Here is a 21,877-nt window from a genome sequence, read left to right as displayed (position 1 = left end):
ATATGGACAAACCTATGTTTTCACAACATCATTCCAAAGAGCCAAGACTTGTCGTAGCAGTCAAACACGGCAATCTGCCACACTTTGTGTTCTAACCAGTGATTGTTTTTAAGCTTCGAAGGATCGATAATGGGAGAGAACCACCTTTAGTCTCTTCAAGAATATCTTGCATTCTTATGGCACCGTGATAAGCCATTACAGATCTCCCCCTCATATAGCCCTCCTACTTCTCCCCTTCCATCTTCTTCCTCAAACACACACCCTCCCAAGCCCTCCTAACCACATCTCCACTACTTCCCCCTAGCACCTCAATCGCCTCTTCCACCCCCATCAATACACCCACATAAAACGCCTCATCCTCATCCACCCCCGTCCCTTCATGTCTCTTCGGCTCTTCCACCCCTCCATCCTCATTTTGATCCTCTGCTACCCTCTGTGCTAATGTTGTGTTTGCAGGAAATGGTGGTGGTAGGGCAAAAGCTCCAGAAGCAGAGGCGTTGAGAGATGTTTCTATACAAGGAGGTAGCGTTTCTGCCGCATACCAGAAAAGCATGTATTGGTAATGTGTCGCTACGGGTAAAAGGCGTGTGGCTATGGGCTCGGTGTCGCATTTCTGGGCATCACCATTTGGGCGTGGTTGGATATGTGGAAGAGGCAAAGGGAGGAGACGGTTTCTGTAACCCGACTGCAAATATTCACACTCATCAGCATAATCGATACGAAAGATTGGAAGTGGAAAAGTGGATAAGAACATACTTCTTCAAAGCCCTCTCTGATAGCAGTGACTCCGGTCTCTTCACTGGCATCTCTGCGACCCTTTGGAAGAAACCAAATATCATTTCTAGTGTCTTTGCATACGACCACGCGATTGGTGGCGAGGTGGAATATCACTACTCCTGCACCTGTATCATCACTTCTTGATCAGCAAATGCTCCAATCGAGTATTGAAGTTACAAAGAGGAACAAAAGGAAAGACAGAAGGGAAAGAACTGGATAGACTTACCTATCACCAAACTATCACTAGGAAAGTATTTGTCTACTGGTGGATTGGCACGAAGACGTCTTGAAGACGACATGATTTTTTTTGATGACCTGACCAAGAAAATCGAAGGTATTTTCAGCACAGAGTTCGTTCCTGCTTCTTCTAAATCACTTAGAAGTCAAGGCAGAAGTTTTGACCAAGGCGGCAATATTTCCAGCAACACGTGGCAGAAAATTAGTATGAACAAATGACAACGTATACTCCGCAGTCAAGTCAACAACATGTAGTCGCTTAGATTGACCCACATGTATGAGGCTCTGCTGTGTCGATTGATGTTTCCTTTTTGCGGGAGTGTTCGAAAAATATGCGGAGAGACTTTTGTGGAGTTATTTTTTGATATGAAAAGAAGCCATGACGATCATCTTCATCACGGTTGTTTTTCTTTCTTGTGGCAGGGGGAGAGCTCTTTGCTGATAGCTCTTTGCTTTTTGGTCAGATTGAGCTCATCGAAAAGAAAGAGCTCTTGACGTGTGGGTTGAGCTAAGAGGGAGCTTCTCCCCCTGCTCTGGGGTGCTTTCGTTCTTTCCTCAACCTCAATTCGACCAATTGTATAATTTGGATCTCTTCACCTCCGTTGAACTGGTCACATATTGGAAAACAACTGGATAGCCTTTGATTTCAGAACGGATTCTGGATTTCTTGAATATCATCATAATGTGCCTCGCACACAAACATAACCCGCCAATGCTTGCTGCTACGATGGAAGTTCCTTTTCTTTCAGTCCTCTTCATGCCGTATTCATATCGTTGAGGAAAACAGATGACAAAGTAAAAAGATGGAGGCAAAGAGCTGCTCATGATGACAAAAAAGAGAAAGAAAAAAGGTTCCTGCTACCTCTCCCCATTTGTAATGGAATAAGAGAAGTAAGAAAGTACAATGGACATAAACGGCATTAGCAAGAGAAGATGATGGGAGGAGGTTCTCCAGGATAAGCGAGTGTAGAGTGGATGAATATTGCCAGCCATCTCGGACGCAAAGGACTCTTGGGCTCGAATGACTTCAACCTCGTAGGATATGTGATTCCCACTCATCGGTGCCAAAGGAACAGCCTTGCGGAGGTCTGGACTGATATGGAAGGAAAAAAGGGTAGACGCTAAGAGGGACAGGGAAGTAAATCGTGTGGTTTTCCTGGACACTGGCGGATCCAAATCCAACCAATGACACAAGGCTCTTCAAGATAAGACAAGAAGGGGAAGAGTTTGGAGACTACTCTTCCATTGTTCCAAAGACACCATCGTCGCCTTCGTCGGCTCTGCTGGTTTCGTGGTCCTCGTCGTCCGAGTATGATTCCTCTTCCATGTCGACATCCTCGCGGAACTGGTGTGCATTTGCCAAGGAGCTTGGCTGGTACGAGTTCTGATATCTTGCAGGGAGTGGAGGAACCGGAGGCACATCATGGCCGAGGCTGGTGGGGCCATAGGTGGGGGTGCCATAGCTGCAGCTGAGTAAGCCGACTGCAGCTGCAAGGTCTGCCTGGTCCTCGTCAGGGTAGCTCTGAGCGAGCGAAGTGGCAGCAGTGACGGGTCTGCTGCTTGAGGTACTCCAATGGCGGGCGTGGGAAGACTCGGGACGAGCGGAGAATTCGGACTGGTATGAGCGCGAAACAAAGCTGCTGGCATTGCTGTAGCGCTTGTTGTGTCCGAAAGCTTGCTCTCCGTGAGGAGGGGGCGTCGTCTCGGCCGAGCTGATATCGTCTTCTCTCGAGTCGAAGCCTGAGGCAGCAGGAGATGCAGACGAGTTATCGCTGTCGCTGAGCTTGCTATCTCCGGGGGTGGCATCTCCGTTCATGGCAACGAGGACCGAGGCGGCTTCTAACAACTGGACCTGCTGATGCTTGGAGATGAGGAGTTTGGAGGTGTACTGCCACTCAGGAGTGTGTTCCCAGCTGCGAGGGCAATTAGCACAGTGTATGGAATCTAGGTAAGTAGACCACCGAGACTTACAGATGTTTTGTCAAACAACTGCTGTGCTTGTAGCCCTTTCCGCAAGTCTCACACTTGAGCTCACCAGCAGCCGACTTCTTCTTCGACAAGACGGAGCCATCGCTGCCGCGGCGAGCCTTGATCTTCTTGTCATCAGCAGTCTTATCGCCCTGAGGCAAGCTGCTGGGAGGAGAGGGGTAGCTGGCCTGGCTGACGGAGCCGAGAGCACTGCGGGAGGGGACAGATCGTCGGGAAGCCTGGGACTGATCGATGTTGATGGCTTGGGAGATTGCCTGAGCGCTGGTTGCTGCACTCAGAGTGGTGCTCTTGCGGCGAGTGACACGGTGGGTAGGGTTGTAGGAGGAGCCGAGCATAGCAGGGGTATTATGAGATCGTGAGTAAGAGTTTCGCGACGGCAGGCTGCCGGAAACAGAGGCGCGGTGCGGTGTGTCCTGTGAGGATGCTTATCAGCTGGCGGGCAGTCGACTCAGGAGGTGGCTCCGACATACCCTTGCAACAGTCATTGTGGTATGAATCGCTGTATGCTGATGGTATACTGCTTGAGATGTACAGTGGTCGCTCTCCCGAGACTTTTTTTGGAGATTGTCGGTTGCACAGCCTCAACAACAAAGCCCGGCGATCGATCGACAAGGCGGCAGGAACGGGTGCGTGGGTGGTGTGATTGCGTGTGCGGTAGCCTGTGAGAGGGGTTGGACAGTGAAAGGGTCGAGAGGAAGAGTTCAATGGGTGAGTTCGTTGTCGGTGGTCAGAGGGAAGGTGTTGGAGAGAGTCAGGCGGAAAGAAAGTAGTAGTTCAAGGTAGACAAGTTGGTCAAGAGGTAACGTACTAGCGGTTATCCCCCGCTTGAGGTGGAGTGGAGTGAATGATCAGACCAGACCAGACCAATCACAGCGACACACAAGAAGCCTCCGAAACGTGCGTCTACTTATCTCACCACAAAAATATGTAATTTCTGGCCAGCTTCCCCCTGTGCAGTCGCTCCTTCTTTGTCTAACAACAGCCCATTTCATTGTCCTCCTCTGCTCTTTCCAATTTCACCATCTCTTGTCGCTTCAAACAAACAGAGAGCACGCACGCAGGGATTCGAGGCACGCAATGCGCCTTCCTGTGGCCGTGTGGGACCTGCGGCTAGAAACGCCTCGTTCATTGATTCCCGCTCCGCCTAGTAAATCTAGGGCGCATGCCCTCCCTCTCCCCCTACAACCCTCCAGTCTGGACACGACAAGTCTCATGATAACCCCAGTGTACATGGGTACCTACCTATATCTTCCCGTCCTTTAGCTTTCGAGTCCCTCGTCTGGCCACAGCTCTCCTATTCACTTCGTCTCTGTTCGAAAGCTCTCCCACAAGTTCTTCCGAGGCCGATGAACGGCGAAGCCTCGTGAGTCGAAATCAGGCACAACACATGTCTCCGATTGTCGCATCCCTGCCGCATCAGGCCTAGTTGATTTTAAATCACCACACCCGCTCTCCGAGAACCCCACTCCCGAAAGCGTCATCCTTATCCCGAGCCGATCTCTCGATATCAATCGTCGAGAGCCAGCCTCATGGAGGACAGCTTCTTGTTTGCTACCACTGTTGAGCAGAGCTACTCTCGACCGTGGTGACATTGTACAGAGGCTTGAAGGTGGGCGCACCAGACAATTGCGATATCGCAATCCTTCGTAAGCCATCGCGATCGAGGATTCTTTGTAAAGTAAACACTTGCTCCGAGCTCCTTGCCGACAATTCCTCCATCGAACGCTCCCCATAAAGATAACCAGCACGGTGCACAACGCTGCGGCCACTCACGTCACTCTTTGCTGGCACGGTGGATCCGTCACCGTGATCGCTGTCCTTTTCGATGTCTGGCAACTTTTTTCTCCCATCCTCGCGACCTCGGGGGAGCACTCCGCGATCATCAATCGTTCGGCTGTCGGATAACTACGTGATATGAGGAGCTATCAATTTTGCTTACGTTAACACTGCCTGCTTTAACGAGCGGGGTTAAACTTTGGCGATTGAGGTCTGAGGATTCCACGGCGAAGCCGAGAGAAACCAACAATGTCGTACAAAGTTCCAAAGGCCGCGAGTGCTTAGGTGTCTTTGGAGGCCTGGGGGCTGGAGCGCAATTTCTGGCATTGATCATGCTCCTTTTCCAAATCAATTGCTCATTTGCCTTGCATTAGGGAATTGCCTATCATGCGCTGTTTAACACTATCGACCTCCGGTGTACGCACGACGGTTCCATCCTCATGTTCACGGTGCCGGGCGTTGAAGTGTCTCGCCTATCTCTCAGGCACCTCAGGGGAAAGTCCAGAGACGCCTCCTGACGGCCTAGTCACACGACTCTCAGCTTGCACGTTGGCTTGTACGAAGCACCAATAGAGCACGGCAGCTGCGTCTCTAATACCACGGCACATTTATATGAAGTAGGTGAGATATTTCTTCTACTGAGATATTTTTTGTCCTATTCTCAATAATTTTGCGGTAAATATCCGTGATCGTCAGGACTCCAGGGAACTGATCCTACAGAAAACGTCCACGATTGGCAGGTTCGCCATTCTCCCTGCATATGCGAACCCGATCTTCCACCCATGGTGAACTTCATCCCCAGATCTGGACATTGCCAAGGCAACAATTGTCAAAGCCAAAAGCTACGAGCTGCGCGCGACTGAGCCACATCAGAAAGTCACATCGCAGTCGAGGCGCCGCGGAGTCTGGAGAGAGCTCAATTGGTGATTCAGGTTCGCCAGGTACGCCGTTTCCTCAGCAGATCATTGGCCAGGTTCTTCGCAGTTCGTAGCACATCATGATCAGCGCCTGATCACCAGTTGATATTGCCCTTGAAGATCTCATGGTAGCAAAGCAGCGAAGTCCGTGGTGGACAGAAGTTCGGCCTGAGGACCATGCACTGAGACAGTTGCGTGTTCTGTTATCCGACTCGAGGACGCAGAAGTGACTGCGAACATCTCTCTGTAGTTTCATCGGCCGAGACTTGGACAATCTCGTGCTCTGGGAGTGCACGACTTCCTCGCGCATCTCGTTATTCAAGGCCTCCCTGATTATTTGTCTGCATCAAGAATGCGATTCAAACCCTGGCCCGAAGAAAACTCTCGGAGGCTCACTCTCGTCGAACATATCAATCATACAAGACAAGTATCCATGTGCCGTTATCAAAACCAACATCAAGGCTCCGGTCGTGTCAAAAGCCTTAGATCGCGCAGCGTGACAGAGTACCGAGGAAGGACATTGTACTTGAAACCATTGCTATTGTTTGAAGAATTCGCATGTTGGCTTAGCAACCATAGTTCGTCTGGTGCTTGATAGCTAGCTCTTTATCGTCATTCAGACCGTAAGATACACACATGAGCGACACCGCCGTGTAAGTCATCGGGAGACATCTTTGGCTGTTACTGGGAACCCGATGAGGATCTCTCAAGGTGCATTCTGGTTTGAAAGGAAGGTGTTCATAGGGTGTGAGCAGGGTGTCCTACGTGGCATAATTCTTTCGATATCTTTTCCATTTGCGAGCAAGCTGATACGTGTGAAATGATTTGGACGCAACGAACAAAGTTGTCCTAGACTCGCCATCCAAGCCAGAAGGTCACAGACGACTGTGAGCTTCGATGGCTGTTGCTGCGAGCGAAAGAAACAGCTTGTTTTTGACAGAAGTCAAACAGCTCTTCGGCATACGCTCTGATACAACATCAAATTCAGCACAACATCGAATTCAACCAAGGATATTTCAAATTGCTTGCTGTGGCTTGACGAGACTTGTTATGTTGTAAGGCTCACAGAAGCAGGGAGTGAAAAGGTATGAGGCAAGAACGACGCAAATGTTGGCAGATGTAAATAATGACGTAGGTAGCTAGCACGCGCAAAACGTGGACTAAAGTCTTTCTCCAACAAGACCGCTGCAACCTACACAACAATCTCCCATACACATCTTAGCAGTCATGTCAGTTCGAAATCGCGTAAAGGCAGAGGTGCCTGTCTCCTCGATGTCCTCACCTTACTCAGCATCTTCTCCGAACGGCAACCTGAACCGCCAACAAAACGCGCAATCATCACCATGGTATCCTACCTTCCTCGAGGCCATTCTACTGGCAATCTACCCCTTCACTCTCGTACTGGGCTCGCTATTCAGCGTCCTCAACACGACGACGCGCAACACACCCTACAGCGGTGACCTCCAGTCCCACCCTCCCTCGATCGCTCCCTCATACTTCGCTCTCAAGTCAAACGTCTTCAACGTCTACTTTGTCAAGATCGGCTGGTTCTGGATCACAGGCGCCTTCTTCCTCTTCTGCTTCACCCACAGCTCCCTAGGCCCTCGCTTCAAGCCCACTCTCACTGCCCGCCGCGCTCGCGCCCTCATCCGCTACACAGCTGTCACGGCAGTCTGGTGCGCTGTCACCCAGTGGTTCTTCGGCCCTCCCATCATCGACCGCGGTTTTAGACTCACCGGCGGTCAATGCGCCATCATCTACAATGACGACCCTATCAACAACGCAAAGCAAAATCAGATGAGCGATACCAGAGAAATCTTCACTCACGCTGCTTGCAAGGTTGCTGGTGGCTCTTGGAGAGGTGGTCACGATATCAGTGGTCACGTCTTCATCTTGATCCTCGGATCTGCCATGCTGTGGTTGGAGATCCTGCCCGACGTTCTCAGAAATGGAGGTCTGCGTGAGGACCGTCGCATTCGTATGCACGATGGTGCTGTCAAGACTGCCGCTGTGGAGACACACGATGAGAAGGGCAATGTACATGTTCCCAGCGAGTTGGGCTTGGGCGTTAGAGTCGCATTGTGCATTGCAGGTTTGAGCTGGTGGATGCTGCTCATGACTGCTGCTTACTTCCACACCTGGCTGGAGAAGTTCACCGGCTTCCTTGTCGCTTTCGGCGTCATCTATGCCGTCTACTTTGTTCCTAGAGGTGTCCCCGCTCTGAGAAGCATTCTGGGTATGCCCGGTGTATAAGCATGAGGGACAAACAGTACGGACAAACATCATGTACACAGCCCTTCTCGCACCCCAGCATTTTTGAAGATTATGAAAAAGAAAGAAACGCTTCAAGCTCAATCATCTTCCTCTGTATACAATATTTGTGAAGGGTATCTTGTTTCTGAACCCCGTGCAAATCGCATCATGATCGAACTCTCAACCTGCCCGGTAGTCTTTCCAAACACACGTAAACGATGCAAGACGTTTTTCAACATTAGCCAGAAGTCCACTGAAAGCGACTTCTCCATCCACTCTCACCGTACATCCCCACCAACCCTGCAAAATAATCTTTTGCGTGTTATCAAGTTTTAAAAACCAGCGCTTCGCAGGGAAGTTGGACCGAGTTCTTTTCCACTCTAATGGCGATATGGACATCAACTTTTATCAAAACATTCATATTCACATCCCATATCCATATTCACTGAGCAAGCTACTGAACAACAGACGGGAGCATAAAATTCAAAGTTGTGGATGTGGGTTTGAGAATATCATGCCTCGCCTCGCTCTTCTAATGCGTTTGGTCGTGAGTAATTATTAAATAAGAACTTTTGAGGTTTGCAGTGAGGAGTCTTTGTGACGATATATGGGCTTTCCATGACGAGGTTCTGAACGGTATGGGCAGAGATGGACTGGCTTATGGGCGGGACGAGGTAGAATTAATTGAACATTGAAGATATGCACGTAGGTGGATTGGTTGGAGAAGCGGGATACGAGAGGAGGGTGTTTGGAGTTGTGCCTGGTGGGTTCAAGGGGCACCCGGCAAAGAATGGTGGTTGCGTTCATAGTTTGGAGGCTCAATCTCACGGCGTTGGACTGGTGTTGTGTCAAGCTTCATGCAGTAGTTCCGTGTGTGAACGATCGAGTCCTGAGATTTACAAAAGATTATGTAGGCACACTGACTCGAGAGTTATGTTGTGTTACTGTAGGCTCTGGAGCAGTCCATGTCTGAGGCACTTGACAAGACAGAATTTGGGATGGCGTGGTCGCCTTGGGTATTGGAAAAGAAAAGAAGAGAGGAGAATTTGTGATACAAGAAACGATTATAAAAACGACTGCTAATCTTACATCCTCAAGACATTAGATCGACTTCATCTCTAATGTATGTCTCTCCACTCCATCTTGTCCAAGCTGAAGGATCTCCTCGTCGGCCACAAATACTTTCCTCTCTTTTCGGCCTCCTCCCACAGCATCATCAGCCTCATCTTATCAACCCGCTCTTGTTCTTTCTTCGCCATCTCTTCCTCCTTCCTTTTCTTCATGTTCTCTGCAATCTGCATCATTGCCGGATGACACAACAATCCAACAATCAACCCAGCACCACAAGCAGGATGCTTGAACCAAGCTCCCCAAGTATTGCTGTTATGGAATCGTTCCCAAGATTGATCGATCGCTAATATCTTACTCGCATCCTTTACTTCGGCGAGAGATCTGTCGACTCTATCTCTGAGGAGGTTTATCTCTGCTTGTTGTTCTTTCCAGGCTTTGGAGGAATGTTTTTGATCGTGGAACGCTTCGGCGATGAGACGACGACAAAAGGTTTCGATGTTGGGCCAGCGAGAGAAAGAGGCTCTGTATGCGAGTTCTGGATCTTGAGAGTGGAAGGATCTTGTTGATGGTTGGCAGCGTGGTAGACGGGTGACTGCCCTGCGAGCATATTGTGTGAGGCGTAAGCTTGACATGGTTGTTGTATATTGGTTGATAGAAGTGTGTGATAACTGTGCAAGATGATTGAAGATCAAAGTGTGAGTAATATTTGTAAAGGATGGTTGCGGAACCGTGGCGGGTGATTTAGGGATGACTTTTGGGAAGGAGCGCATATGAGCTCAGTCGCACTTTCCCACTTTTCTTCTTTGGGGTTACGAGATGGACTTTGGGATTGGACGCATCGCTTGGTTTTCGACAAGATGGTTCGTGTTTTACGGAAGGTCGAGGCTGTCTACCTGAGTGGATGATATCTTCCACCAACACTATATTTCTTGTTTGTGACAGTTTGTCCTCTCAAAAGCTAGTCTCAGATAGTCGGCTTTTTATCAATCTTCTTCATCATCTTCCTCGTTTTCTTCATCTTCATCTTCGTCTTCTTCTTCGTCTTCTTCTTAGTCTTCTTCTTCCTCTTCTTCTTCCTCTTCCCGGCTCTTCTTCTCCCAATCTACCTTCTGGAACCATCCAATCAACCTGAATCCAATACATATATAGCCAATTCCTCCCACGAACTTGAGCCTATGCCAGATTCAGTATCTTCATCTCTCAACATCAACTAGCTTCTCCAAACATACCACTTTGGAGGCTCAGGAGGCCATTCTTGTTCTCTTCTCTTCTTTTCCTTCTCTCTAAGGATGCTCAGTTCCTCGCTGACTTTTTTTGAATACAGGAGTTGCATCCGCTTTGGCCATCGCGCTGGATCCGATGGTGAGATACCATCGGAAAGTCTTTTACTGTTTGTGCATTCTCCTGTTCGCGTTCTGATCGTATTTGTTAGTAGGAGTGGTTGGTTGCGTGGTATTATGGTCATGGCTCTCGGCCTGGGACGTGTGATGATTCTTTGCATCTCGAAACTGTTCGAATCTGACAATATTGAAGAGAGAAGTGTAAGAGAGAAGATCAGATACATGCGTGAATATATCGGAGTTATTATCTGTCAGATTGCTCGAGCAATTTTGTGCTTTCTTGAGTCACATCGATCTAAATTCTTCCAGGTCATGAGACTCCGAAATTCTTGAAAACGTCACTTGACGTTACCATAACGCTCTTGATTTTGATGGTATAGGATCTGCCATCCTCATGGCCCTCTCGAATTTTGAAGGCAATTCTTTCATGCACTCGTCCATTCGCCCATTTCTCCTTTAGAAGAAACTTGACTCGTTACTTCGCCCATCTTTCCTCCGGCGGTAGTTCCAGCCGCAGCCTTGTCATCTCTCCTCCCTATACTTGGAAATGTATGCTCCAAAAGGGCTGCGCAGGTTGCTGTGGCTCCAAGCAAGAACCCGAGGACTACTCCTGCTCCTTCAGGCCTGATCTGTTCGGTCAGAAAGCTGCTGTAATGGTGAAAATGTTTATCGACGCACCAGTGGGACCCAGACGATTCTTGTCTTCTGCTCTCTTGTCTCATCGTCATCCTTGAGATGTCTTGCAAAATCTTGCGATCAGATGCTGTGAAATCACTAGAGCCTGTTTGTCGGCCTCCCATCATGGTCCTGTGCTCTTCCAGTTTCAGTTGGGATGTGAAGGTTCTTGTCAGAGGTAGCTGGGTGCGTGGGATCGAGGTGAGAGCTCTGTGCCAGGGAGGTGGAATAAGGCGTGATGTGAGGCGTTGCATTTTGGCGTATTGGAAAATGTGAGCTCTTCGTGATGTTGAAGAAATGTAGAATTTGTCAAGAAGTCTGGTGTGGTGTGGTGTGAGTTGGCTGTGTTGAGTAAATTTCAGGTATTCTGAGTCATCTTTTGCATGACATGAGACCGATAGATAAATATATGTGAGCGTCTCCAAGCGGCTTACCGTCCTGGCATCTTCTTGGAGCCGGTCAGCCCTCACTGCGTCCGCTTGATCACTAATTCCTGCATCGAGTGCATTTGGAGCAGGACTTGTTTTCTTTACTGGACCGTCTTCCAGCTGGAACAGACATATCGCTCCTGGTGTCAGTATGAGTGATAGCAAGATATGCATATGCCTGATCCGAATCAGTACAGAGCCTTCACAAGTATTGTGATCCGACTAAACAAGGCAAGTGGAAGACCTTCGCCAGATTCTGCATAGTTATCTCGATATTTCGGCTTGTCAAGTGTCTAGAGTCAAGCATCTTGACGATCATCTCATTTATCTCCCTAAATGATGGTTGATCTGGCATCAGAAGTAGAATCCTTGTCTGTAGCTTGACTCTGTCACAAATTCAGCAACGTAAACATCGCCTGGTCAAGGTGTCGTACCACATGCTCTTGGTCTCCTTGAGCTTTCTCTGCTCGCCACTGTCTCGTCTCATCGTGTACATCTTGTATAGTCGGAGCGAGGGGCCATGTGTGTGCCTTGATTCTGTTCCAAGTATCTTGATCTAGTCCATGAGATATCTTCCATTCTTCCAGATATATCAGCTTGCTATAACATCTCGCCGGATTTGTCGAAATCGTGGATACGTGAGGCTCTGAGATCAATGTACGTGCTACAGCTGGGTGTAGCGAGCCCGACTTGAGTACTGGTCGATAAATCGGAGTTTTCGTAATCAGTGGCCTCATGATGCTCGGAAACAAGCCATAGAAGGCATGCATGATGGGTCTGACTGCAGGAATCCGCCGGTGATGGCATCCAGATACTGAGGGCGGCGTTTGGATGTATACGTGGCGTGAATACGTACGTTAGTCATAGAAGACTTGGAATTCGGTACGACACGAGCAAGTTCCAGACATTCTTGATCAGATGCCGCTGCAAGAGGGCGTGATGAATCACATCTTTTCTGTTTTTGTACGTCCTCGAGACGAATTCTAGTTGTGATGATATTGGATAATGATGAGCACAGAATTTCAAGCGCCACTATATACATGGGCATTCTTAGTCACAAGAACTTCGCCACGGGCTCGGAAAATAACTCTTGAGCCAGTTTGCGGATTCTGGTCTTCTGACCATCAGCTCCATTACAGTACGTATCTAGCACCCAGATCTTGGTTGGAGAAGTTGTCGAGCTAGAAATCTCTTGCGCCATGGAAGACTGGAAACCTGTTTTCGCGAGGGTATCACTCCCGTGCAGGGCCAAAGGATCTGAATACTGATTCTCTGTGTCTGGTCAGTTCCGGTGGTGTGCTGTTGCGGACTGAGAGTAGTGGTTTTAGACAGCCGAATGAGAGCTTGGAATGGCTGGTCTCGTCGCTACATTGTATGTGGAAAGCACGGCGACGCGCTTACGCCTACTGGAATGTCGGTGAATGACATGGTCTAGAAAGGGGGAGATGTGTAGTAGGCCGGCGAGAAAGAAGCATCTAGGAAGTCTGCTTGATGTCTGCTGCTTATTGTTCATGATCCGAGTCACGCAGTTCTCACCATTATCTGAAACTCGCACTGGACACAGCTTCGATGTAAAAGAGTTTGTGCTTTTTTGGCAGCCTGTTAGCAATAGCAATCCGGGGATGAGAGGCACAAATTCCATTGTAATCGGATTTGAGATTCGTACGAGCGATATTCAACGAGCAACGAGCAATGGCACATAACACCAATCTTTCTCATAGCCATATCAGGTAGCCATGGCGTCTAGAAGAACGGCTCGGCTGATGTGATACTTTCTGCTGATGTCTGTTCATCTGCTTGTTTCGCATGTGCCTTCTCGAAAGCACCGTAGTCATCACTTGTGAGTGTGGTAGACAGGAACCAGTTGATACCAAGCCCAAGGACTCCTCCGATAATCCTGTGGAAACCAGCGACCGCACCATGTGATAAAATAAGTCTTTCAACGTACAGTGCGCTCAGAGAGACCTTTACATCTGCTTCACCACCAATGCGAATGTCCAATTCATTGGCCAACTCACGGAGGTTGGCAGCATGCTTTCGGAACTCGGTGTTGAGCAGTCGTGAAGTCATTATCATCTCGTCCATGTGCTTCATGAGTTTAGCCAGATGCTGAACCTCTGCCTTGCGTTCCGCGCGGATCCTGTTTGGCTCTTTCAGGGTTGCTTGATAGTCTTGGGAGATGCAGATCTGGCGTGTGCGTTGATAGTAGCAAGGTCTAAGTGTCCGGAATGGCTGGAAGGTCGGTCGAGTCGGTACGATATGCTTACGCATCTTGAATAGTGATGACGGATGAAGAGGTCGGTCTCTCACTGGGAGCAACCTGGTTGTGTAAAGGTTTGTGCCTTTTGATGTTTACTTATTGAGACATGGCGAGAGGACATGTCAGCGTGCCGAGAATTCACGAGAACGACGGCATCTCGCGAGGAAGGCACCGAGATGACAGACGCTGCCGATTGCACCTTCCTTTTCTAAGCAAGTGTATGTATAGCAAAAAGTCAGCTTTGAAAAAGAGTTGCAACTGTAGCTTCCTATTCTGGATGAAGAAGCAAAGTGCATTTGACTGTGTAAAGATATTGATTGAAGGGATAACTGGGTAAGAGGAGGTAAGAAGACTCTCCTGACAATCGATGTGGATATCAACAAAACCAAGCAATAAAGGACGGTAACTGTAAAATGATCCGATGCCGTGACTAATCGGAGAGAACGCCAGAAAGAAAACATCAAGATTTTCAAAGCATGGCAAAGGTGCTCTAGTGTTGGTTGGCCATCATCAGAGACAACGATGGCTTACCAGCGTTCGAGATTTGCCATAGACACGCCGAAGACCAAGAACAACAGAGAAAGCAATTTAACAAGCGCAACCCTCCTTTGCGCCAGCTTCCCGGATGCTGTTCAGGTTGACCCTTGACTCCTGGCCTTGTGCAGCAGCGTCGCCAGCACCGGCTCTGGCGGCAGCGGCGCCTCCTCTGGGACCTTTGAGGCTTGTTTCAGGAATGCCGTTGGCGATTGCAGTGAAGACTTCGGTAACGTTGGTGCCGTTCTTCGCGGAAGTCTCGAAGAACAGTAGATTCTCCTCGTCTGCATATGACTTGGCCTCGCGCGTGCTGACCTTTCTTGCATCTGCGCCGTCTTCATCTTCACCTGCAGCAGCCTCGGTAGCAGCGTCATCCTCGGCGTCCTCTCCTTCCTCACCGCACAGGTCGAACTTGTTTCCGACCAAAGCAATCACGATGCCTGGAGAAGCCTGGCGCTGCAGCTCGGCAACCCAGTGTCGGGCCTTGACCAAAGAAGATGGCTTGGTCAGATCGTAGACAACAAGGGCAGCCTGTGCGTTGCGGTAGTACATGGGAGCGAGCGAAGCGAAACGTTCCTGGCCTGCAGTATCCCAGATCTCGAACTTGATAGTGCGGGCAGGTAGCGTGATCTTCTTTGTGAGGAAAGCGGCGCCGATAGTGGGTTCCTTATTGGGCTGGAAGTCGTTGTTTACGAAGCGCAGGACCAGTGATGACTAGACATGGAGTTAGTGGGAGAGGACGGTGGTTGAGACATGTGTAGTACCTTTCCCACTGCAGCCTCTCCCAGCAAGACCAGCTTGACGCTGCTGCTGGGCTTTGGTGCTGATACGTCGCTCATTGTGATGTGTGTCAAGTTGTTGGTCTGGAGTTGATGTATCGATGTTTAGTGATCGCGACGATGCTGCGAGTGGATTTACCTCGACGACCGAGGCGACGACGACACGCGCGGTTGACAATCACCATGACGGAAACCCGTTGCGCCAAGCCTTTTTGGGAACGCTCTCCGCGAGTTCAACGTTCTCAACCTGTTGCACCTTACACTTGAGTTTCCACATAACAGCGACATATTTTGCAACTTCTTGCACATAGGGCCATGCATACTTGTGCATGAAGACGTGACCTTTGTGTTCTAGTGTCAGAGGTAGCACGTCGATGGATGATCGCCCTGCCAGATCAGTGGCTTGCAGACAGACACCGCCCTTCTCCAAACCACTCCTCGCTGATTTGAGCCTCTCCCTTCCCGGATCACTGGCCTTGCCCCAGGAGTTCTCGCGGCCAGGGCCGTCCTGAACCTCATCTCGGCTGACTGTGATGCTTGTCAGACTAGAAAAAGTCAAGTCGGTACCACTCATGACTGTCCCTGGTCTGGCCATGTCTTTCTCGCCACCTCCAAAAAAAAAAGCCATCTACCTGAGTACATTACACATTGGGCTGCCAATTATGGAACTCGTTGATATCGCGACCGGCTTGTGTCAGTACGCGGACATGGCTTACGAATAGTCGTCTAAACTGCCGGACTTCTCCAACCGAACGTCATTCTATTTAATATAGCAGAAGCGGGAGAAGTTTCTGCGTGGAACAGTGACGGAACTTCGAAGCCCAGCATCCTTGTCACTTGTCCTGTTTCTGATCCTTGGTAATAGCTGACCGAACGCGAGCTGCAGATCGATCTTTGACTTGCCTAAGAGAATCATGACTCTGGACTGACAAATCTCCCAAGACAACAGGTTTCAACAGTGGTTGCATCAAGGTTTGGTTGGCAGGACACCTGAGAGAAGACAGTGTTCTCCTTGCGAAGCACTGCACGACAAATCCAACAGGCAAGCGCGATACTCACAATGCAAGGATCAATTGTGTTGCTGTTTGTCACTAGGCTTTTCATCACCAGACTCATGGTCCCAGTTCCCTAGAGAAGGCCTTCCTCTTGGAGACAGATTTTTCGTTGGATGAACCATGACCAGGTTTGCTGCAGACTGCAGTGTTACACGAACAGACAATCGTCTGCGAACTGCTGCATCGGATCCCGGCTTTGCGTCGCACCGCCTCTCATCGGTTTGTTGCATGAAGAAAGACGATGCACAGCTGTTCAAGACAATCAACCTTTGATTGATATGCACAGGGGATTCCTGCCGCATCTGGTAGACTTCCTTTCTTTGTTGTTTGGTGGCTTGCCAGGTTTGTCGAGAGTTTGTTTGCGAGCTCGTCCCGTGCCGGTTCAGAAGATATTCACTACGTTTCCTTCAGCATCAAACATGCTGAGGCAATGAAAACTGTTTGCCTTCTATGGTTCGCTTCGCTCAAAATCAATGTCAGAAGACATCTGGCGCTCATACAGACGTAAGTTGAAGCAAGGTTGTGTGTGTAGGGCATAGTGGCAGTTTGATGAGCCGAGCACCCGGTTCTTCCAGAAGAGTGTTGCGAAGGATGCAAGGAAGCCCTGCTGTCACAATCTTAAATTGCTTTGCCCGCGGCCTCGGGCGGTAATGGTAATTTCCAATGGCTATGACATAGGTCATGGGAGATCAGGGTCAGTTCTCGTCTTTGCTCACGAAGATTATCCTGAAGCATGGTCCTCCTCGGAAAGAAGGAAAGAGAAAGATTGGGCAGCTGGCAGAGGGAACAAAGGAAAACGACAAAGGGGCCCAGGAGCATTCTCGTTTGATCACGCAAAACGGAGGCAAAGTCAACACAATCGACGTAACGAGGGTCGAGGCACAAAGAAGATCTGACAGCCTGCAGCGGGATGTACAAGCTTGCATCCGTTCCGCCGCGAGATCCGAAAGACTGGCGCCTGCAGGTCCCATACAGTTGGACAACCGCGTACGAGTAACCAGGGACGACTACGAGTCATCGAGACCATGATAAACTTTGCTCTTCATTCAATCGCGAGCATGAACATACTGGAGAGGAAGCATATAATTTTCCCAAGCTCACGGCAAGACCGTTGTTCCGTAGGCCCCGGTAACGAAGCGCTGGTTCTAGCGGCTTTCTAGTTTGATACAGAAGCCTCGTGTTTTATGTCATGTCCGTTTATGAGTAGTATATCGGGGTGCGGGATCATCGTCTGATGCTTCGGTAGCGTCTGTTTGAAGCAAGAATGGGAGATTAGTCGGTCGTGTTGGAGCGGAAGAGGAACAAGCAACTGTGCAGTGCTGTCACTCTCTGCAATGGACATACGAGCCAAAAATCAGACGACCAGTCAACTGAATCATATTTCCTCTGCTGTGCCTTGACATCTGCAAAAGACAGGACCAACGGAGGTGCATGCATGCCGCTGTGGGCTGCAAGCAGATGTGCGGATATTTTGGCGCGGGAGTGCCTGCATTAGAGAGCCATTGATTGACAGGGTTTAGCCTCGCTCCCGGCGGGACGGAGAGAATGGCTTGGAATCCGATCTTTTCGAAATGCTGCTGTTGGCGGTGCATCCTTTTGCCAAATCGACCCCCTGCTCTTCAGGTCGCCGCGCCGCTGCCGGGGGCTGGCTGTTGGTACCGTTGCCGGGCTTGTCAATCAATCAAAGCTGCAAGATCGGCCGCCCTTGCTGCGCGCATCAAATCGGACTTGAAACAGCCAAACAGAAAAAGCTCAGGCGCACGGCTGCCCCGTCTGCGTCAGTCTGCGCTCGACGGAAAAAAAGTAATGGGTGCACGTCAATTTCAATCTCCCTGGGACCTACCAAGCGAGACACCCCAGGGAAAGGGGGTGCACCCAGAGAAGGGCATGCGTGGTGACGCGAGTTGTAGACAGAGTCGAGATAGATATAACCCGTATCGCCTTCGCTATGGGCATGCCAGGTTTTTTGTTCCTTTCTTTCCCTTGTTCATCATCATCGCATACCTTTCACTCCCTGCGCAAGGCGTATACATTTTTTATAATTCTTGGTTTCGGTTCCTTGGTGAGACCAGCATTCCACACACATTCTCTTGGGAAGAGTCCCCTTGTATCAAAAGACTCGATTCGCCCTCGCTACAAAGCTATATTCCACCCGTCTTCCGTCAGACGGAGTCTCCGGTTATCGAGATTACAACCCTTCGCCTGCTGCTTCTCTTCACGAGGACATCCGAGTTGATTACCGTTACTCATCGTAAGCCTTGCCCTCCTTGCCCGACTGTATCACCCGGGCATGACAAATGCGACAAGATAAAATGGTATACTGACATTGTATCCTCCATAGCTTGCACGGCACTCCCATCTCTTCTTCAGAGCACCATTCCAATCGTTCACCACATGATCAGAAGGAACAGCAACGCCGTCACAGTCAACATGGGCCGAGGAGCGTACGACACAACAGGAACTTTGAAGCCTGGCCAGCCTCCGCCACCAAAGCCTCGATAATCTTGTGATCCCACCTGACACGAGAGCACCATGCGCTGTCATTCCGTTTCTTCTCCGTCCTTGCGGCCGGAAGAGGAAGGGAAAAGATACAGCAATCAAAGGACACAGGCGCTGGCGTTGTTCTATATCTGCTTCCGCAAGGGTTAGTCTGGCTTAAACTCTGGTCCGGCGCGGGACAGCCGGACTGTTTGAAGTGGACTCGCGCTAACCCACACTGTTTCCAGTCCTTGCTGCCACATTTCCCTCTCAAACACAACAACCACCAACACTCTGATGCAATGCACAGTGTAATCTGTCGCTCTCGCTACACACCTTTGACCAATTCCGCTTCTTCCATCTTTCGCTTCCCGGCTTCTGGAGTTCTTTCGCATAATATACCCCCATCTGACGGTTTCATCTCGGCATCAACGGCTTTTGTTTCATGATCAATTTCACACCGGCCCGCTCATCATTTCTTGGCCATCTTGGTCTTCTCCACATTCCGAGGCACAACTTCCATTTCTGGAGAACGACCAACACAGCAAATCAAAAAATCGACCAAAAAAATATCTCTCAACTTCATTTCTCTCGTTCCGGCGTAAAAGGGGACAGCCCAAAAGGCGTTTTTGTTTCTTTCTTCGGTCGACTGGCGTTGTCTCCAATCCTTCGCTCGTTCACTGCATATGCGGATAGAACGCTCTTACAGCAAGCAGGACTAGAGACTTTGTACAACTTTACACTGGTGAACAGGAGGAATGGGGCAACCCAAAAACAGGCGTATCTCGGTTTATTCTCTTTCTTGTCTTCCTGCCTGTCGTGTACTAAAACTCCAGTGTGTCTCTCTTTTCTTTATGGCGTGGTATTGTTGTGCCAGCAGTTCATCTTCTTTTCTTTTCTTTCGTTACAAAGCTCATCTAGATACCCACTTTTATTTCCTTATATCAGCATGTTCCTTCTTACAAATACTTGCTTCCCCTTTACAAATACCTGTTTTCCGGATTCTCGGTGCTCGATGAGGTGGCTTGTCGCTCCTGCATATGTCAAGGAGGTTGATCTTCCGATGAGACGCCAGCCACCAACGGTCGAACACGTTCAGGCAAAACCAGGTACTCGGTACACTTGACCTCATCAGCCCTGGAGATAGCATGAGACGTTGATCCCACGCCACCAGGATTCTTTCTTCAGACGCACGCGAAACGGTGTAGCATACGACGCCTTCAGCCTTGCTTATATATAGCATCTTACGCGACTAACAGGTCAACCTCAACCGCCTCGACACGAGTGTAACGGAATTCAGGGTCTGCTCTTTTCCAACGCGTTCGAAACTTGACATACTTCTATGGAAACTTTGGTCCGACATGAACTTGTGTGCCCTGTTCTGTTCTGACCATCGGAACCCCATATTCTTTACCCCATATCTCCTTCGCTTTAGGCTGTAGCAGCATGTTTCATCTTCAAGACTGCCGGATCCCTAGAACATTCTTTTCTCTAGACGACATGGACGGTTTTCGTGTTCACAGAGCCGCTTGATCCGCCATCACGAAACACGAAACGGCTTTTAGTACTTCACAGAACTCGAGCTGTCTATCTAACCCCACTACTACCCTGATCGTGATGTGGCTAGTGTCATACCACTTACCAACTTAGCACCGTTTGACACCGTCCCTGCACATGGACAAACGCTTTTCGGAAGTCGAGGCCAAGAGCACATCAACTCCTGCTCGCTGTGTCTTCGGCATCCCTACCATATCTGCCTCATCCAATCTCAGATATGAAGTGTCTAGACTCGAGAGTATTTTCTATCTCCACTGCTCCGTGAGATTGCCTGGACTTGACATATCACTAAGTCGCCATCTCTTATGGTTTCGTCCAATTGTAGGTGTATCTCAAGCTCAAGTACCATTTCAAGTTGTTTCCAAACGCCTTTGGGAAGACAAACTTCTCTCTGTATCCGACCGTCTTTGAGACGAGCCGTATGGTTCATTCGGTCCTTCTACGACTTTCTCGCCTCGACACATGCTATTGACGAACGGCACAGACACGACATCTCGAGCGTTGTAAGTTACAGATTATAGCTCAACATCGACACAAGAACCATATTCATAAGTGTATGCGTTGTGCGTTTCGATTTCGGTGTTCAAGGACGTGTTCCACTGTCCTTTTCGCTACCTCCATACTTTTCTTTCTAAACCCACGAATTGAAGTCGAAGAAGATACTTGAAGACATGGCTCGTTGACAAGAGCATCTTCTCGTATTGGAGCACAAACGTCTACAAGTATATTGGTCACGTATAAATACATAAGCAGACGACTAGGGCATACGAACTTGTTGGAAGGGAACAGTAGTTCAATGAGGGGAAACGTGCTCATGACTTCCCCAGTAGCTTTTTCTCCTACCCCAACCACACGATGCCTTGCACCTTTGAAGAAGAAGAAGGAAAAGCCCATCCAATCCTTCATCTCCTTTCTAACATCCTATCCCGTAGTGTTGAAAATCAATCGTGAAGATATTCACCATCCTCTCAATCGTTGTTGCTATGGCCTCTGCTGCCACCATCCCTAGGAACACTTTTGATATTTCCACTTCCGACTTGTCTACCTCCACCTCTGCCTCTAGCTCTGCCTCTAACTTCGCCTCGAAGGGTTGGTAGAAATATTGCAGTAAAGGTGCGAGGATTTCCTATGTGCTCAAAGTAATTATGCAAATTGTTGAAGGAAGGTTTGGCATTGCTCTATTGGCATCTAAGAAAGTTCCATCGATTAATGAAGCATCGTCAGGCGGAGTAGATGTATGGTCATATCTCCAATGGCTAAGGAGAAACATGCTCATGGCTTCCATATAGCCTTTCCCCCCCTCTTCAACACCACAAATCTATACAATCCCACGAAGACCTTCTTCTCTCTCTTTTCCTTGCACTTACCTGACATACTCACCACTACGGGATTTCAATCATGCCAGAAAACACCATCAGTCCTCTCGCTCTACTGGCTGGTGCTTTTTTGATATCTGCAGCCAGTTTTCCTGTCCAAGACCCGGATGACGATGGTGTAGAATGGCTCTCCTTCTCCTATTCCTCTTCTTCCTCTTCTTCTTCTTCTTCTTCTTCTTCTGCTTCTTCAGCATCCTCGTTTTCCTCCTCTGCATCTTCCATCACATCCGACCCAAAGAAGTCTTCAAACGTCAAAGTCACGAGGATATCCAAGTTCACTACCAAGATTGCTGGCTGGTTCAGGAGAATTTAAGCTACTCTGCTTGCTTTCAGAGATATGAGGGACATCTGTCAACAGTTTGTGTGTTCTGAGTT

General features: G+C 49.2%; 15 protein-coding genes across 15 annotated transcripts; 4 read left to right on the top strand and 11 right to left on the bottom strand.

The window, feature by feature from the left end:
• Window positions 1-121: 121 nt before the first annotated feature.
• On the bottom strand, window positions 122-1,265 carry M438DRAFT_402889 (uncharacterized protein). Its single transcript, XM_029909625.1, has 3 exons — window positions 1,004-1,265; window positions 757-902; window positions 122-685 (listed from the first exon to the last, which is right to left on the bottom strand). Exons 1-3 carry the CDS (start codon window positions 1,074-1,076, stop codon window positions 224-226), a joined length of 681 nt encoding a protein of 226 aa, XP_029763670.1. The 5' UTR covers window positions 1,077-1,265; the 3' UTR covers window positions 122-223.
• Window positions 1,266-1,542: 277 nt separating this feature from the next.
• M438DRAFT_125827 (uncharacterized protein) lies at window positions 1,543-2,043 on the bottom strand. Its single transcript, XM_029898781.1, has one exon. It carries the CDS (start codon window positions 1,837-1,839, stop codon window positions 1,576-1,578), a length of 264 nt encoding a protein of 87 aa, XP_029763669.1. The 5' UTR covers window positions 1,840-2,043; the 3' UTR covers window positions 1,543-1,575.
• A 205-nt stretch (window positions 2,044-2,248) lies between these two features.
• M438DRAFT_371887 (uncharacterized protein) lies at window positions 2,249-3,488 on the bottom strand (the record flags this gene model as incomplete). The annotated part of the gene is made up of 3 exons (XM_029908303.1): window positions 2,249-2,927; window positions 2,986-3,416; window positions 3,474-3,488. The coding sequence occupies 3 exons, from the start codon at window positions 3,486-3,488 to the stop codon at window positions 2,249-2,251; spliced, it is 1,125 nt and encodes a 374-aa protein (XP_029763668.1).
• A 1,310-nt stretch (window positions 3,489-4,798) lies between these two features.
• M438DRAFT_342653 (uncharacterized protein) lies at window positions 4,799-5,383 on the bottom strand. The gene has a single exon (XM_029904813.1). It carries the CDS (start codon window positions 5,111-5,113, stop codon window positions 4,886-4,888), a length of 228 nt encoding a protein of 75 aa, XP_029763667.1. The 5' UTR covers window positions 5,114-5,383; the 3' UTR covers window positions 4,799-4,885.
• A 1,333-nt stretch (window positions 5,384-6,716) lies between these two features.
• Window positions 6,717-8,039, top strand: M438DRAFT_125837 (uncharacterized protein). Its single transcript, XM_029898782.1, has 2 exons — window positions 6,717-6,781; window positions 6,832-8,039. The coding sequence occupies exon 2, from the start codon at window positions 6,924-6,926 to the stop codon at window positions 7,947-7,949; it is 1,026 nt and encodes a 341-aa protein (XP_029763666.1). The 5' UTR covers window positions 6,717-6,781; window positions 6,832-6,923; the 3' UTR covers window positions 7,950-8,039.
• A 1,011-nt stretch (window positions 8,040-9,050) lies between these two features.
• Window positions 9,051-10,010, bottom strand: M438DRAFT_125840 (uncharacterized protein). Its single transcript, XM_029898783.1, has one exon. The coding sequence runs from the start codon at window positions 9,788-9,790 to the stop codon at window positions 9,068-9,070; it is 723 nt and encodes a 240-aa protein (XP_029763665.1). The 5' UTR covers window positions 9,791-10,010; the 3' UTR covers window positions 9,051-9,067.
• On the bottom strand, window positions 9,884-10,485 carry M438DRAFT_402884 (uncharacterized protein; the record flags this gene model as incomplete). Its single annotated transcript, XM_029909624.1, has 2 exons — window positions 9,884-10,193; window positions 10,250-10,485. The coding sequence occupies 2 exons, from the start codon at window positions 10,483-10,485 to the stop codon at window positions 10,070-10,072; spliced, it is 360 nt and encodes a 119-aa protein (XP_029763664.1). The 3' UTR covers window positions 9,884-10,069.
• A 98-nt stretch (window positions 10,486-10,583) lies between these two features.
• Window positions 10,584-11,088, bottom strand: M438DRAFT_342650 (uncharacterized protein; the record flags this gene model as incomplete). The annotated part of the gene is made up of 2 exons (XM_029904812.1): window positions 10,584-10,984; window positions 11,039-11,088. The coding sequence occupies 2 exons, from the start codon at window positions 11,086-11,088 to the stop codon at window positions 10,786-10,788; spliced, it is 249 nt and encodes an 82-aa protein (XP_029763663.1). The 3' UTR covers window positions 10,584-10,785.
• Window positions 11,089-13,206: 2,118 nt separating this feature from the next.
• M438DRAFT_331989 (uncharacterized protein) lies at window positions 13,207-13,734 on the bottom strand (the record flags this gene model as incomplete). Its single annotated transcript, XM_029903448.1, has 1 exon — window positions 13,207-13,734. The coding sequence occupies one exon, from the start codon at window positions 13,732-13,734 to the stop codon at window positions 13,207-13,209; it is 528 nt and encodes a 175-aa protein (XP_029763662.1).
• A 577-nt stretch (window positions 13,735-14,311) lies between these two features.
• On the bottom strand, window positions 14,312-15,096 carry M438DRAFT_331988 (putative rab GTPase Vps21/Ypt51; the record flags this gene model as incomplete). Its single annotated transcript, XM_029903447.1, has 2 exons — window positions 14,312-14,971; window positions 15,022-15,096. 2 exons carry the CDS (start codon window positions 15,094-15,096, stop codon window positions 14,312-14,314), a joined length of 735 nt encoding a protein of 244 aa, XP_029763661.1.
• Window positions 15,097-15,214: 118 nt separating this feature from the next.
• On the bottom strand, window positions 15,215-15,688 carry M438DRAFT_362362 (uncharacterized protein; the record flags this gene model as incomplete). Its single annotated transcript, XM_029907578.1, has 1 exon — window positions 15,215-15,688. Exon 1 carries the CDS (start codon window positions 15,662-15,664, stop codon window positions 15,215-15,217), a length of 450 nt encoding a protein of 149 aa, XP_029763660.1. The 5' UTR covers window positions 15,665-15,688.
• A 1,471-nt stretch (window positions 15,689-17,159) lies between these two features.
• On the bottom strand, window positions 17,160-17,604 carry M438DRAFT_342647 (uncharacterized protein). The gene is made up of 2 exons (XM_029904811.1): window positions 17,436-17,604; window positions 17,160-17,340 (listed from the first exon to the last, which is right to left on the bottom strand). The coding sequence occupies exons 1-2, from the start codon at window positions 17,526-17,528 to the stop codon at window positions 17,248-17,250; spliced, it is 186 nt and encodes a 61-aa protein (XP_029763659.1). The 5' UTR covers window positions 17,529-17,604; the 3' UTR covers window positions 17,160-17,247.
• Window positions 17,436-18,845, top strand: M438DRAFT_125780 (uncharacterized protein). The gene is made up of 3 exons (XM_029898780.1): window positions 17,436-18,342; window positions 18,433-18,735; window positions 18,818-18,845. Exons 1-2 carry the CDS (start codon window positions 17,637-17,639, stop codon window positions 18,591-18,593), a joined length of 867 nt encoding a protein of 288 aa, XP_029763658.1. The 5' UTR covers window positions 17,436-17,636; the 3' UTR covers window positions 18,594-18,735; window positions 18,818-18,845.
• On the top strand, window positions 18,733-19,733 carry M438DRAFT_125778 (uncharacterized protein). Its single transcript, XM_029898779.1, has 2 exons — window positions 18,733-18,735; window positions 18,880-19,733. The coding sequence occupies exon 2, from the start codon at window positions 19,015-19,017 to the stop codon at window positions 19,693-19,695; it is 681 nt and encodes a 226-aa protein (XP_029763657.1). The 5' UTR covers window positions 18,733-18,735; window positions 18,880-19,014; the 3' UTR covers window positions 19,696-19,733.
• Window positions 19,734-21,476: 1,743 nt separating this feature from the next.
• On the top strand, window positions 21,477-21,856 carry M438DRAFT_342645 (uncharacterized protein). Its single transcript, XM_029904810.1, has one exon. The coding sequence runs from the start codon at window positions 21,525-21,527 to the stop codon at window positions 21,813-21,815; it is 291 nt and encodes a 96-aa protein (XP_029763656.1). The 5' UTR covers window positions 21,477-21,524; the 3' UTR covers window positions 21,816-21,856.
• Window positions 21,857-21,877: the final 21 nt, after the last annotated feature.

The sequence above is a fragment of the Aureobasidium pullulans genome (genome assembly GCF_000721785.1).
Source record: "Aureobasidium pullulans EXF-150 unplaced genomic scaffold scaffold_3, whole genome shotgun sequence".
Taxonomy (NCBI): domain Eukaryota; kingdom Fungi; phylum Ascomycota; class Dothideomycetes; order Dothideales; family Saccotheciaceae; genus Aureobasidium; species Aureobasidium pullulans.
Note: the sequence above shows the minus strand (reverse complement) of the source record. Positions and strands in the feature narration are given on the sequence as shown.

Coding starts and splice junctions, on each gene's coding strand:
- M438DRAFT_125837 (XM_029898782.1), top strand. CDS start 6,924: ATGTCAGTTCGAAATCGCGTAAAGGCAGAGGTGCCTGTCTCCTCGATG.
- M438DRAFT_342645 (XM_029904810.1), top strand. CDS start 21,525: ATGCCAGAAAACACCATCAGTCCTCTCGCTCTACTGGCTGGTGCTTTT.
- M438DRAFT_125778 (XM_029898779.1), top strand. CDS start 19,015: ATGATCAATTTCACACCGGCCCGCTCATCATTTCTTGGCCATCTTGGT.
- M438DRAFT_402889 (XM_029909625.1), bottom strand. CDS start 1,076: ATGTCGTCTTCAAGACGTCTTCGTGCCAATCCACCAGTAGACAAATAC. Junction 903..1,003: donor TAGTGATAGTTTGGTGATAG/GTAAGTCTATCC, acceptor GTGATGATACAG/GTGCAGGAGTAGTGATATTC. Junction 686..756: donor TCAGAGAGGGCTTTGAAGAA/GTATGTTCTTAT, acceptor GAATATTTGCAG/TCGGGTTACAGAAACCGTCT.
- M438DRAFT_125840 (XM_029898783.1), bottom strand. CDS start 9,790: ATGCGCTCCTTCCCAAAAGTCATCCCTAAATCACCCGCCACGGTTCCG.
- M438DRAFT_125780 (XM_029898780.1), top strand. CDS start 17,637: ATGGCTTGGAATCCGATCTTTTCGAAATGCTGCTGTTGGCGGTGCATC. Junction 18,343..18,432: donor GTTGATTACCGTTACTCATC/GTAAGCCTTGCC, acceptor TATCCTCCATAG/CTTGCACGGCACTCCCATCT.
- M438DRAFT_125827 (XM_029898781.1), bottom strand. CDS start 1,839: ATGAGCAGCTCTTTGCCTCCATCTTTTTACTTTGTCATCTGTTTTCCT.
- M438DRAFT_342653 (XM_029904813.1), bottom strand. CDS start 5,113: ATGATCAATGCCAGAAATTGCGCTCCAGCCCCCAGGCCTCCAAAGACA.
- M438DRAFT_342647 (XM_029904811.1), bottom strand. CDS start 17,528: ATGCATGCACCTCCGTTGGTCCTGTCTTTTGCAGATGTCAAGGCACAG. Junction 17,341..17,435: donor GGTCGTCTGATTTTTGGCTC/GTATGTCCATTG, acceptor TGCTTCAAACAG/ACGCTACCGAAGCATCAGAC.